Consider the following 13,133-nt stretch of genomic DNA (forward strand, 5'->3'; position numbering starts at 1 on the left):
TCAGCTTCACTAACATCCTCCTCTCACCCACCTCCTCTACAGAGTCCAGAGGACAGTCCAAGACAGAACTGGCCCTCCTGACCAGTCTGTTCAGTCTCTTCCTGTCTCTCTCTGTGCTCCCTCCTCCCCAGCAGACCACTGCATAGAAAAGTGCAGACGCCACCACAGTGTCATAAAAAGTCTGTAGCAGAGTCCTGCACACTCCAAAGGACCTCAGTCGTCTCAGCAGGTGAAGTCGACATTGGCCCTTCTTGTACAGGATGTCTGTGTTGTGTGACCAGTCCAGTTTGTTGTTGAGGTGAACACCCAGGTATTTGTACGTCTCCACCCTCTCGATGTCCAAGCCCTGGATGTTCACCGGTGCAGTCTGGGGTGACTTTCTGCGGAAGTCAATCACCATCTCCTTTGTCTTGCTGGCGTTGAGCTGAAGGTGGTTGAGCTCACTCCAGTCGACAAAGTCCATGATGACCTGCCTGTACTCCTGTTCGCTCGACTTAGACACACACCCCACGATGGCTGTGTCATCGGAGAACTTCTGCAGGTGGCAGCTCCCAGAGTTGTAGCAGAAGTCCGAGGTGTACAGGGTGAAGAGGAAAGGGGAGAGAACTGTCCCCTGCGGGGCCCCTGTACTGCAGACCACCATGTCAGACTCACAGTCCTGAAGCCTCACGTACTGTGGTCTGTTGGTGAGGTAGTCCGTTGTCCATGCAGCCAGGTGACAGTCCACTCCCGCCCTCTCTAGCTTCCCCCTGAGCAGTGCAGGCTGGATGGTGTTGAAGGCACTGGAGATGTCAGAGAACATGACCCTCACAGTGCTGCCGGTGTTCTCCAGGTGAGTCCAGGATCTCTGCAGCAGGTAGATGACGGCGTCATCCACCCCGATGTTTGGCTGGTAGGCGAACTGCAGAGGATCCAGATTTGAAGTCACCAGGGGGCGGAGGTTGTTGAGGACGATCCTCTCCATGGTCTTCATCAGGTGAGAGGTGAGGGCCACAGGTCTGAAGTGGTTAGGCTTCCTGGGGTGAGATGTCTTTGGGACTGGCACCACGCAGGAAGTCTTCCACAGAGTCGGTACCCTCTCCAGTCTCAGACTCAGGTTGAAGATGTGCAGAAGGACCTCACAGAGCTGGTCTGCACAGTCCTTCAGGAGTCTGGAGCTGATGCCGTCGGGACCTGTGGCCTTCCTCACCTTGATCTTCCTCAGCTGGCTTCTCACCTGATCAGCTGTTATGGAGAGGCCGTCGGAGGAGGAGGAAGAAGAGGAGGGGGTTGTTGGGGGGTCGTCTGAGGAGGAGGAGGAGGAGGAGAGGGCTGTTGAGGGGGGTGGCAGGGTACTCAGAGTACTCAGATGGAGTGTCTGAGAAGCAGGCTGGTCTGCGCACTGGTGGGTGGGGGTGGGGTTGGGAGCAGAATCAAATCTGTTGAAGAACAGATTCAGTTCATTTGCCCACTCCCTGTCTCCTGCTTCAGGGCCCCTCTCATGCCTTCTGCTGTGACCTGAGATGTTATTCAGGCCCCTCCAGACTTCTCTTGCATTTTTATGTTGTAAATGCTCCTCTATCTTTGCCCGGTAGCTGGCTTTCCCCTCCTTGATTTTTTTCTTGAGCTCCTTCTGCACCCTCCTCAGCTCCTCTCTATCTCCAGATCTAAAAACCCTTCTCTTTTCATTGAGCAGGGTTTTCAGCTCAGGGGTCACCCAGAGTTTGTTGTTGGAGAAACACTGTATTTTTTTGGTGGGTACAGTGTTCTCAACACAGAAGTTTATGTAGTCTGTGATGCAGTGACTTAAACCGTCGATGTCCTCCCCATGTGGGCTGCTCAGCACCTCCCAGTCAGTGGTGTTGAAGCAGTCCTGCAGCGCCTCAGTGGTCTCCTTAGACCACTTCTTTACATACCTGGTTGTGGGGGGTTGTTTTTTCACCATAGGTATGTAAATGAGCTGCAGTCTCACCAGGTTGTGGTCTGAGCGGCCCGGGGGGGGGGGAGGGGTGATGCATCCTTGGTGTTTGCATACAGTAAGTCCAAAGTTTTATTGTCCCTGGTATGGCAGTCAACATACTGAGTGAAAGTAGGGAGAGTGGCAGACAGGGAAGTGTGATTGAAGTCTCCTGAGATGAGAACAAGAGACTGGGGGTGTGATGTCTGTAGCTGAGACATTCCACTGTGGATGAGTTCACATGCTGAAGCAGCGTCTGCCGAGGGGGGGATGTAAACAGTCACCGCGATGACGTGTGAAAACTCCCTCGGCAGGTAATATGGCCGAATGCTTACAGCCAGCAGCTCCACATCCTTAGTGCAGCGCTGTTCTTTAACGGTGATGTGCCCAGTTACACCACCTCTCATTCACATACATCGCAACGAAGGCGTTCTCTTCAGAATCAGCACTGCAAAGACAAGATGATGGCGCCCACCTTCACAACGTGCTGCTTCAGTCTGGCTGCATCATGGTCACCTACAGGAACACCACAGAAATGCAATCAAAGTACTTCACTTTATTTAAGAATTTCATTTTTTTTGCTATAATTCCTCAAAAATATTTGAGACTGCTTTGTTATTTACGATTAACTAAAGTAAATTAATACTAAAGTCAACCTGTTGTAGTCTTAATAGTATATGATCCACCGTTTTGAATCCTTATACAAATGTTACATTTCACCGCCGGGTGCTGATGTTAACATGTCCGTTTTGTTTCTTTTCTTTGAACAGTTAGAGACATTATTGAACCAGCTAATAAGTTTAGTGTTATCTGAACACATGAAGAAATATTCTGCACTGCATCACATTGAGCAGACTGACCAACTGTTAATGTTATTAATAATGCAGACCATCAGGACATATTCTATTTTACTTTAACAGACCATAAAGTAAAGTTATTGTCGCTGATGCGCAACTATATGCTGAATTTTACTACGGATCTGATTGTTCATTAATGTGAATCTCGAGCACAGTTAAGTTGTAGTATCATGAAACACAGCCAGCATAATTTATCAGGATTCCCCCCGATTCTTTACTGAAATAAAAAGATAAATAATTTCCGTCACAGCCAGCTAGCCTACTTCAGTGTTAGCTAGCTAGCTAACGACATTACCCCCAAACAGCACATTAAACAAACATTTCAACTTACCAAGTTAACACAGATATCCTTAAATCCCACAAGTTGGTTAGATGTGTTTACAGCAGAACAACTCATTCTGTCAGTCCAACAGAGACAAACACGGAGTGGAAATGTTCAGTGGCGTCTCGGCTTTCCTTCACTACGTAACTTTGCTATTCACAAAGAGAGCTACGCAAGATCGGCGGCTGTCAATCATTGTCAAATACGATGTAAAATCCAGTTTTTCAACCTCAAATAACTTATTTAAAACAAACTTCACAGAAAAATGAGCACTTGAACACAATATAGTGTGATAATAACTAATGATCACAGCAGAGTTTAGGTTTGGAAAAAAATTATGTGACGAGTATTTTAGCTTTACAGTTTGACCCACATCCCATCTGTTTTCATTGAGGAGGCGGGGTTTATGACCTATACTGCAGCCAGTCAGCAGGGGGAGCTCTACAAATAAAAGCTTCACTAGACCGGGGACCTTGTCCCGTCCATTATTTTTTACAGTCTATGGTCTACACACATCTCAAAGCAATGTTCCCTTTAGATCCCAATCCCTGCTGAAATGTGCACACATGGTTCAGGCCCATATTCTGCCCTCAACACACCCACATTCAACCTTAAAAGGACAGTAGAAAGCTCCTCATGGAGGGAAATGCATACAAATGATCGAAGGGATGATTCTAGCCATGAAAAACAGCAACAAGTGGGAGAAAAAGGAAAAAAAAAAGGTGGTTTTGGATGACGCAGAGGAGAGAAAGCACATATAGTTTGTTTTCCACAGCAGAGTCACAAACAAAAAGTAAGTGAAGGTGTAACATTTGGCTGAATTTCTGTAGAAATCTTTTGATATTGTTTTAATTAAAATACCCTTAAGGAATATGGCTCACTATACCTCTGCAGGTTTAAATGATTATTACGACGTGGATCTGTCAATAAAATTCAATATTTTGTTAAATTAAATGAGTGATAGGCATAATTCACCACCTCACTATCAGCGTCCCAAAATGCCCCTTCTCCAAAATGTTTACCACCACAGACTTCAAATGTAAAGTGTGCCTCAGCCTCCTCTCGTTGAACTGGATGACGAGATCTGCTGAAAGAGCCAATAACAAAAACACACATCTCACTTCTTGATGAAAGGTCAAAGGGCACCTCTGGTGTCCAAAGCAGAACAAATTCTTGCGTAGGTCTGAAGCAGTCATTCATCATGGTTACCGTAAGTTCAATGACTGTTGTGTCACTAGTGGATTTCACAGGATTCGTATGCGCAGCGTTCTGTCTCCGCTGTGGTTTAGCTCTGTTTGGCGGCGTGCTCCCAATCCACTAGGTTTGTATTTATGAAGAGTAAGCACAGCGGAGAACAGCCATGCAGCTGTACTTGAGGGATCACAAGATGACAGCAGAACTACAAGATCACGCTGAAATAAAGAGTAATGTGACTTTGTCTTTCAGAGGTTGAATTGCTGTTCTTTTTTTGTTTTTTGTTTTTTTGAAAAGGTGAACAAAATGAAACAAGAATATATAGACATGACATAGACATGACAACTAAAGCGAACAAACAAACAAAGACAAAAAAATAAATAAAAATAGATACAATTGCTGCTAGATTGAATTGCTGTTCAATGGGTGCCTGTTTTGATGTAATGTTGATAAAGTGATGGGATATGCAATCAGGAGCCTGCACATTGTATTTTAATTTGAAATTGACATCATGCTTTATCTGTTCTCTTACTTACTTCCTGTCTGCTCTGTTCAGTTGGACACGTGCTTGAGGTGGGCTCCATTGAAAATAGACTGTGTGTATTGTGGAGTGGAACGATGCTGAGCAGAGTTTGCAGTAAGTACACAAGAATGGACTAGAGAGGGCGAGTGTGCGGCGCAGATGGAATCATGACATTTAACACCATAATTAATATATCTTGAACTTAAAACGAGTTTAAAAAAATGACCTGACATGCAGTTTATACTTTGGGTGCGTTCGAATTGTCCCTCCTATCTCCTTTCACTATCCACTTTACCTTAACCCCGGGGAAACGTCATGAGGTCAAGGAAAGATGTTAGGAGAATTCATAAAGCACTTAGGGAAAGGCGATCTTGTTGCTCTGACAATCCGACCACATTTCCACTAGGCCACGTCATTAAATGTGACGGGCCGGCGGAGGTTAATGACGTGGGTCTGCCGTGTTGAAACTACAATGTTCATAAAATGGACTACTAAAAGCGCATCTAAAAAACTTTCCCCTGTGCCTTCTTACCGGTGAAATAATCCTAATCACCACAAGGTTGGGATTGAAATAAAAGCAATATAGACTACCAGACTACAAGTAAGAAAAGTGAAACAATCAGCTTCCTGTCCACTCAGAAATCAACATCAACATAAATATGAAATTAATTGTTACATTTATGTAAAACAAGAATGTACAACTGAAGAAATGCACAAAACATTCTGAATTGAATGAAATATGTTGAATAAAACATCATCTGGCTCAAAATGTCTCTGATCCCTTTTTACCTGAAAGACAGGGTGATGTTTTTATGGTGATTATAATCTGATTATATGGCTTTGCATAATATCTCAAGGCCCTTAATCAAGGCAAGGGTTTCAGCATCTGTGACTGAAGGAAAGTGTAACGTTATTTATGATATTGCTTACGGCTGCCAAAACACTCAAAGTGGATAAATAACGAATGCAAACTGAGCATAGGCTATAATAAAAGTTAAACTCACTTTGATCATTTTACAACATCAGCATAACGTTCATAGTTCGCCTACGGGTTAAAGATAGTTGAAAGTTGTTCAAGGCATATTATTGCGATGGTAACTTACATGATCTCCGTCCCTTTTCTGTCATCGTTATTGTTCATGAACGGTCGGATGCGCGAGTCGCTTTAAATGTTGCGGCCGCAAGGAATTGTGGGGCATCATATCTCATCTCCTTTGGTAAAGGATGGTCCAGTGTATCCTATGCTAAAGGAGGTTATAAAGGAAGCATTGACCCACCTTTCCTTAACACTGTTGGTTAAATACCCTGAATTCTGAATCAAATTTTCTCTTCCCTAACATGTGAGTTAATAATGACAAAAGTTCACAGCTAAAGAACATTTTATTTGAAATGCTAAACTTTTATAGGCCTATGACAAAAAAATATATATATTACAATTTTTAAAATGCATTCTGAATTGTTCTGAGGGCCGGGCCAAATGTGGGGAGGGGCCGTAGTTTGGGGACCCCTGCTTTGAACCATGTCATCTCTGTTAACATAGAGGAAGCTTATGGCCTGTACTGCAGCCAGTCAGTGGAGGGAGCACTAAATCTTTTGGCTTCACTTGAGGCCAGGTATTCGAGGCCAGATAACGGCAACTTTTAAGATGGTTTCTATACTGATAGAGCTCTTAAGAACTCAATGTTGTGCTTTGCCTGTCAGCACCTGTGTGTCCAATCGGACTCAAAGCTGATCGTTTGCTCTTACTGACATTGTTCCCTCTTTCTAGATCCTTGCTTGTGTTGTACTTACTCTCTGATGTACGTCGTTTTGGAAAAATTTTGAATGAAAGTGCTGCATTTTCCATATTCACCTGGACATGGAAATTTGAGCCTAAAGAATGAACAAAAATACAAATTATCTTAATTTGCATTGAGCTTGGATGCATGATTAACCAATCTGGACTTTAAATACCTGACTCACTGATCAGTCATCTTTTGACTCTTTAAATGGTTAGATTTGGGTCGATCAATAAACTTAACACAACCTTTATCCCTTCCATTAATCGTGCATGCTACAACAGGTTTTTTTTTACCTCACTGAATGAGTGACTTTTGAGCGGTGGCAGAGCAACCTGGGGATAAAACAAACATCTTAGAGTTGAGTGGTGGACAGCAGGGGTAGCACCAGGACGCTGGTTCTTCCGTTGATACAATCACTGTCCAGCCCGATTACCATTACATCGGTATTGTTTTTCAATTCAGTGCAACTGACCTGTCACACTCAGATAATGCATATGGTGTGATTAGTGAATTAACATAGTTATTTTGTTCTGGTAGCATTATTTCATAGGGGATAAGACTACCTGTCGTTTGGCATTTTTGGACAAAGTAGCACATCTTGACAGAACACAGAAAGCCGTACAGAGATGACCTCGGCCCGCTGCTATGTTCCATGGTAACAGGTAACCAGGTATGGGGTGGCACTCTGTAGACATGGGAGGGAAACCATTCTCCCTATTGAAAGTCATAAACTATTTAATCCTGAAACTACTATTTTGAGATACGGTTATGATGACTCATCATATTTGTTGTATTAGTTCTCATAAAGTAGTGCTTCCTATAATCTTCTAATCAGATGATCTAGGTATGTTCTTTTATAAACTTTAGTTCACTCCAATTAACGCCACAAAGACACTTTCCTGAGCATGTCTCCACTTTCCACACTTACAGTAACTGATCTGTTGAAACAGCAGGCAAAACATTCAGCGGTCAATGGACACCAGAGTTGTTTGAAGTTGAATGCGTTTTATTGAATGTGGCACGAGTTCCATGTTTCAAACATACACTGGTTACACAGATGTTTACTGTTTAGTTACTTTGAGAAAATGCATTTCTTTTTTTTTTGGATGAAAATAAAATCAGTGAGGAGCTGAGGGTCGACCAGACTTCAAACATTTCCTGCAAAAAAAAACAATAGAAAATAAACACAATTATTAACAGCAAAGGCACAGACTGGTTTCTTTCTTTTGTTTGACTGATTTTGTTTGCATTCATCAATTTAAGATCACCGGAGAGAACAATTCTAACGTCATGAATCTGTCATGAAACACGTCATGAATCTGACGTAGCTTTTTCTTCTAAACTTTCTTAAGAGCAGATTTAAGAAAAATCTTAAGAAGATATTGGTGAATGAGGCCCAATGGTATTAAAGATAGTTACCTGCAACACAAGGGTAGTTGTAATTGGCCACATCTTGATCACCTGTGAGAGAAAAAAAAGGAGAGATTTAAAAAAAGGGTAAAATTTGTGTTTTGTCTGAAAAGTATTTTCACTTTTCAGGTGGTGTACATCTCTAAAGGGAGCAGGGTTTGTTAAAGTGAGTAGTGGTCTCTGTAAATGATGTCTAGTGCAGAGAAAGTATCTGGTTTACTTGGCTGGTAGTAGTCATAGATTTTGACCACAGCTGGCTTCAGGTCCGACACTGGAAGCTCCTGTATGAGCTCCAGGTCATATTGGATGGGGATCTCCTTTGATAACTGTTGGAAGAAAAACAGACGAGGCAATCAGAAAACAAAATCTGCCGAGCATTCATTATTCTCGGTCACTGCAATGTCTCTCACCTCTTTTATGTACACCACAACATGGTCATCCTCTGGTTCAATATTCTCCACTTGTGCTTCACCTTTAAGCTGTAAGTGAAAAACATCAATAAAAAGCAGTATGACTGGATAGGATCAAACCTTGAAATCAGGTTGTTACAAAGAAAACAAGATTAAGAAATTAGATTAGATCAGGTAATACCATTTTAGTTATCTTGGAGCTTGTGTCATTCAAAACTGTTGAGTAGGATGTTGAACTTTGATTTAAAAAAAAAATAATTGATAATTCTGATCCCAGCAGAGAGCAGATTCAGACTGCTCAGCGGGAACAAAATGCATGTAGTTCGAACAACAAAGCATTTTTAAGATGAAGATGATCTTAATTTTAGATGTTTATTCTGTATTGCTGTAGTGGCATGGTCATCTTAAAGGGATACTTCACACGTTGAAACATGAATCTGTATTGACATTGGGTCATATATGTAATAGAAATGTGAAATACATTTTTGAAGTTGGTGCCTTCTTGACCGAGAAAAGACAGAAAGTGTCTTTTTGGCTCATGTGGATGAAAGACACCAACTCCCAGAATGCACAGCACCGCAGGCCACTTCCACCAAGGTCCTCTACAGACATTTACTTCAACACATATGGCCGTTTACACAACTGATTCAAAGATTTCTTCCAGAAGGAATTGGCATCTTGGAAATTCCTGGCAGAAAACAGACTCTATGTCTGTGTCCGCAGGAAAACAGTGACCCCCCATCCCCCCCCCCCGAGTTGGCCCGGGCCAGCAGACGCAGCAGCCGAACCGGCTGGATTTTCGGTAAGAAAATTACATGTTTTGGGGACTTCTGAGACTCATTTAAACTGGTTGAAATGGAGATTAATATGTTTCCTTTAAGGTATTATCTCACCTCCTCCAAAGACTTTTCGTCTGGGACAAATCCAGAGAGCATTTTGATATCCACGATCACCATGTTTGTAGTTTCTTGTTTTCCCGTATATCTGTAACACAACAAGAAAAAGTAGATTTTACTCAGTGTGACCGAAGCCTTTTTGTTTGGAGGCACACATACAATCTAAGGTTCTTGGAGAGGGTTCTTATAGTTAAGATATGTTTGAGCTGAGAAGTTACTATTCAGTTGTAATCATTTCCTATTGTACATCCATCAGCAGCTTCTGTACACTGGCGTACTATTCCCTACATGGACGTTACAATCCAGACACCCTCTCACATCTAAAGACATTTAACTTGCATGATATAAAGTTCTGCAAATCTATGGTCCTGATTCACAAAAGAAATGTCCAGCTTTTGTGCCTTTACCTGTGCAAATTAGACAAAACAACACAGTTTAAATGACAATGCATGTGCAATGGGTTAACAGTGTTGCAGAGCAAATTGCATTTTTGTGCGTCAGTGTTTTTGCACATTTTAAAATCAGCCTTAATGCAGTCATTTGGGGGAAAACTGGTCCTTTTGTATGCAAATCACCCTCATTGCTAAATTCACAAACAGCCAGGGCAGTTAGAGTGAACATATGATAATCTGTTGAGACTTGGTGGTAACTGTTACTTGCAGAATTTCCAGTGATCAAAGATTAGGACGTACACAGTTAATACATTTGTTTGTCATTACTCCTCACATTTATCCCTTGCTCCTGGGATGTCATTGGAAAAAAAAGCCTTCAGAACATTGCAACTTTTAACGCAATTTCTTTAAAAATAAATCTGCCGATGTGAAATCAGTTGAAAGATTTTGCGTGCAATGTCAGCATAAGTTAAAGGTAAACCTGGGATACAAATATTTGTTCAGAGTGACAGTAGTGTTCTGTCACTGCTGCAATATCTGCAACAAGCTGTCAATGACTACTTACCCAATCTTCAAAGTCAGAGTCATCGTAGGTCTGGTAGATGAGCTGCTGCACTTCGTACTGACCTCCACGTCAAGTGTTGTTGCTATGGGAGAAGGCGGGACGTTGTAGTGATAAGAAATCTAGGAAAAAGTCCCACAAGGAAGTTAATTATTTTCATAAAAATCAAACAAACAGCTATTTTTAAGTAAATTGTAAATATGGCAGTTCTCAACTTTCTGCAGTACTACAGAGCCAGTGGCAACAAGGCATCGCTCTACTGTCAGACATGTGCACACATAGACAAGAAAGGGGATTGAGCACCAGCCGTTTTGCCCTCTGCACAGAGATTGCTTCGACGTAATAAGAATATCAGGTCTGGAGACCCCCTGTCTGCTGCAACTGCCAGCACACTTTAACGCACATATTTACTTGCATAGACACTCCTTCAGTTTGAGTTACTCTGACACAGCAGCAGATATCGGATATGTGGTCAAAGTATGATCATAACTGTTTTTCATTTTGTCAAATGTTTTCATAATGCTTTCACTGCTCCAGTATTGTGGCATGTGTTATTATATTAACCTGACTTCTTACCACTATAGTTACTAAACCATACAAAAATCAGCATCTCTTTATTTCCTGTCATATTGAATATATTGAAGATCAAAACACTATAAGCTCTATGGGACGTAACCATTCACCTGCATGATTAACATCCCCTTCTCTGTTTCTACATGAGGCCCTCACCAACCAATGTTCCTGTTCCTTTTTTGTCTTTGTCAAGCTTTGGAGGAGCTTCAGTTATGACTGACCTGCACTGAGACACACGCATTGCCCTCCACCTCCACTGTGTACTTTCCTGTCTGGTCCATCACCAGCTGCTCCTGGTAGACCAGCTTGTTGTCCTGGTTCACTTCAAAATCAATCTCCTCGTCAGAAAACTTGACATTCACTGAGCTCGAACCTTCAGGATTGAACACCAGGGTGGAGTAGAGAGCGAGAGCCTGAAGGGCCACCACTGTGTCCTGTGAAACACAAATTACAAAGAATTATTACTTTGAAACTCCTGAGTGGAACTTTAGTTTAGGGTTAATAATAATAATGCCTCCTGTAGACAAAGCTGCTCATTGTATCACTGTTGATTATGTTCTGCACGTGTGTAAGTAGTATTGACAAAACATCTCCTCCTGTTTTTGTTACACGGTTAAACATGCCACAAAAAAAGTAGAAAAAAGAAAGCTACTTGGACAAATTGAAGTGAATCTGTATGTATGACAGCTGCCCTGCACCAGCACAAATTAATATATAGAAATAATCAACCGCCTCAATTTGGTCTTGTTTGCTTTTGTGGGGTTGTTTAGAGGCATCAGTGTTACAGTCATTTCAGTCAGTTTAATAATGAGATTTAAAAAATCCTCATCGAGGACTTAAAACAGATGAAGACATCTTGTTTTATAAAGCGGAGAACATACTACAAGAAGAACTGATTTTGGGCCCGATTCCCCCTTCAAACGATCCTAGACAGTGTCCTTATCTTTCAATTGTTCTTAAGATTATCTAGTCAGATGTTCCTGTGGTGTGAGGCATGTTAAGACTAATCTGATCTGCTCAAAAGGACATGGGGGCCCTATCGATTTGGACATGTTCCATATTTACGATCTCCTGTTTTGTGTGGGTAACCCAGAGGACAGCCTAGCATGCACTCTGGTGGTTTGGTCACATCATTTAATCTATTACCATCAGTCATCATGTGTGGGCTCTCTCACATTTGAAACATCTCTTAGCTTTTAAATATGTTTTACTGTTGGCCAGGCTTTACAGACATAGCAAGTTTTAGATACCGATTAGGGCTGGGCGATATGGACCAAAACTCATATCTTGATATTGTTTAGCTGAATGGCGATACTCGATATATATCATTATGTATTTTATTAACAGTGAAAACACATGGAAAATAAACTACCTGTTTGTGAATTTAAAAAGTACTATTATAAAATAAAAATGTTCCTTAAATACAATAAAAGAGACAGAGAGGAGGAGCAGGGTTAAGAGGGACAGACAGTCAGTCGTCATCAGTGAGATGAGAAAAAGGTGACCTGGCACCTCTGTAACGTTATTTTAATGCAACATAAACTATATCCATATTAACGATATTGTCTTACCCTATATCTTGTTTGAAAATATATCGATATATCTTAAAAACTCGATATATTTCCCAGCCCTAATACCGATCTTCAGTTTCAGCAGTTTCAGACTCACCTACAGCTGTGACTAGCCTCAGAGCATGTGAGCAGACCCTACCCCGTAGAGACCATCCACTATCCACCATCCATACATCTAATTATTTGGTCGTGAAAAGCATTCCTTTACTCGGCCAATTAGACAAAAGGTTCAAATACAAAATGCAAAAATTGGAGAGCATAATTTGGTGTGTGTTCAGAAACTGGGTGGCCTGTCCAAAGAACGTCTATCTGGGCAAATAAGATTTAAATAAGCTCTAAACTATTTGAGGGTTACCTGCGTGGAGGAGAAGCCTCCATAATACTTTTGCTGCCTGGTCAGCCATCTGACGATGCTGCTGGCGTAGCCCAGTGCTTCGGGGGAAGGAGGGGCAGCAGGAAGCGAGTATGGCGACAGTATGGCGAGCAGCACGTAGGAGGTCATCTCCACAGATACAGACAAATATCTGTTTGTCGCTGTCTGAGCCCAGTGGGTGAAACCTCCTGCATACAGACACAAACACACAAAGGTGAGGGACATTCAGAAACAAAGAAGGCTTTCATTTTTGTAGTTTTTAGACATCGAATCAGTTAGAAAGAAAAATAATATGATCCCATGAGCATGAGGGGGAGGATTGCATTAAAAACC

At 41.9% G+C, this 13,133-nt stretch overlaps 1 protein-coding gene and 1 long non-coding RNA gene across 2 annotated transcripts in view; one reads left to right on the forward strand and one right to left on the reverse strand.

Annotated features, from left to right (window-relative positions):
* LOC132980085 (alpha-2-macroglobulin-like) overlaps positions 1-13,133 on the reverse strand; it is a 155,200-nt gene that overhangs the window by 112,873 nt on the left and 29,194 nt on the right. The window contains 7 exon segments of the mRNA XM_061046004.1: positions 8,033-8,074; positions 8,244-8,349; positions 8,434-8,502; positions 9,327-9,417; positions 10,287-10,405; positions 11,078-11,290; positions 12,783-12,988. Coding sequence (XP_060901987.1) covers positions 8,033-8,074; positions 8,244-8,349; positions 8,434-8,502; positions 9,327-9,417; positions 10,287-10,405; positions 11,078-11,290; positions 12,783-12,988 — 846 coding nt within the window.
* LOC132980088 (uncharacterized) lies at positions 623-1,640 on the forward strand. The gene is made up of 2 exons (XR_009674134.1): positions 623-1,268; positions 1,308-1,640. It is a non-coding gene; the product is annotated as an uncharacterized LOC132980088 (long non-coding RNA).

Source organism: Labrus mixtus, chromosome 9 (genome assembly GCF_963584025.1).
Source record: "Labrus mixtus chromosome 9, fLabMix1.1, whole genome shotgun sequence".
Classification (NCBI taxonomy): domain Eukaryota; kingdom Metazoa; phylum Chordata; class Actinopteri; order Labriformes; family Labridae; genus Labrus; species Labrus mixtus.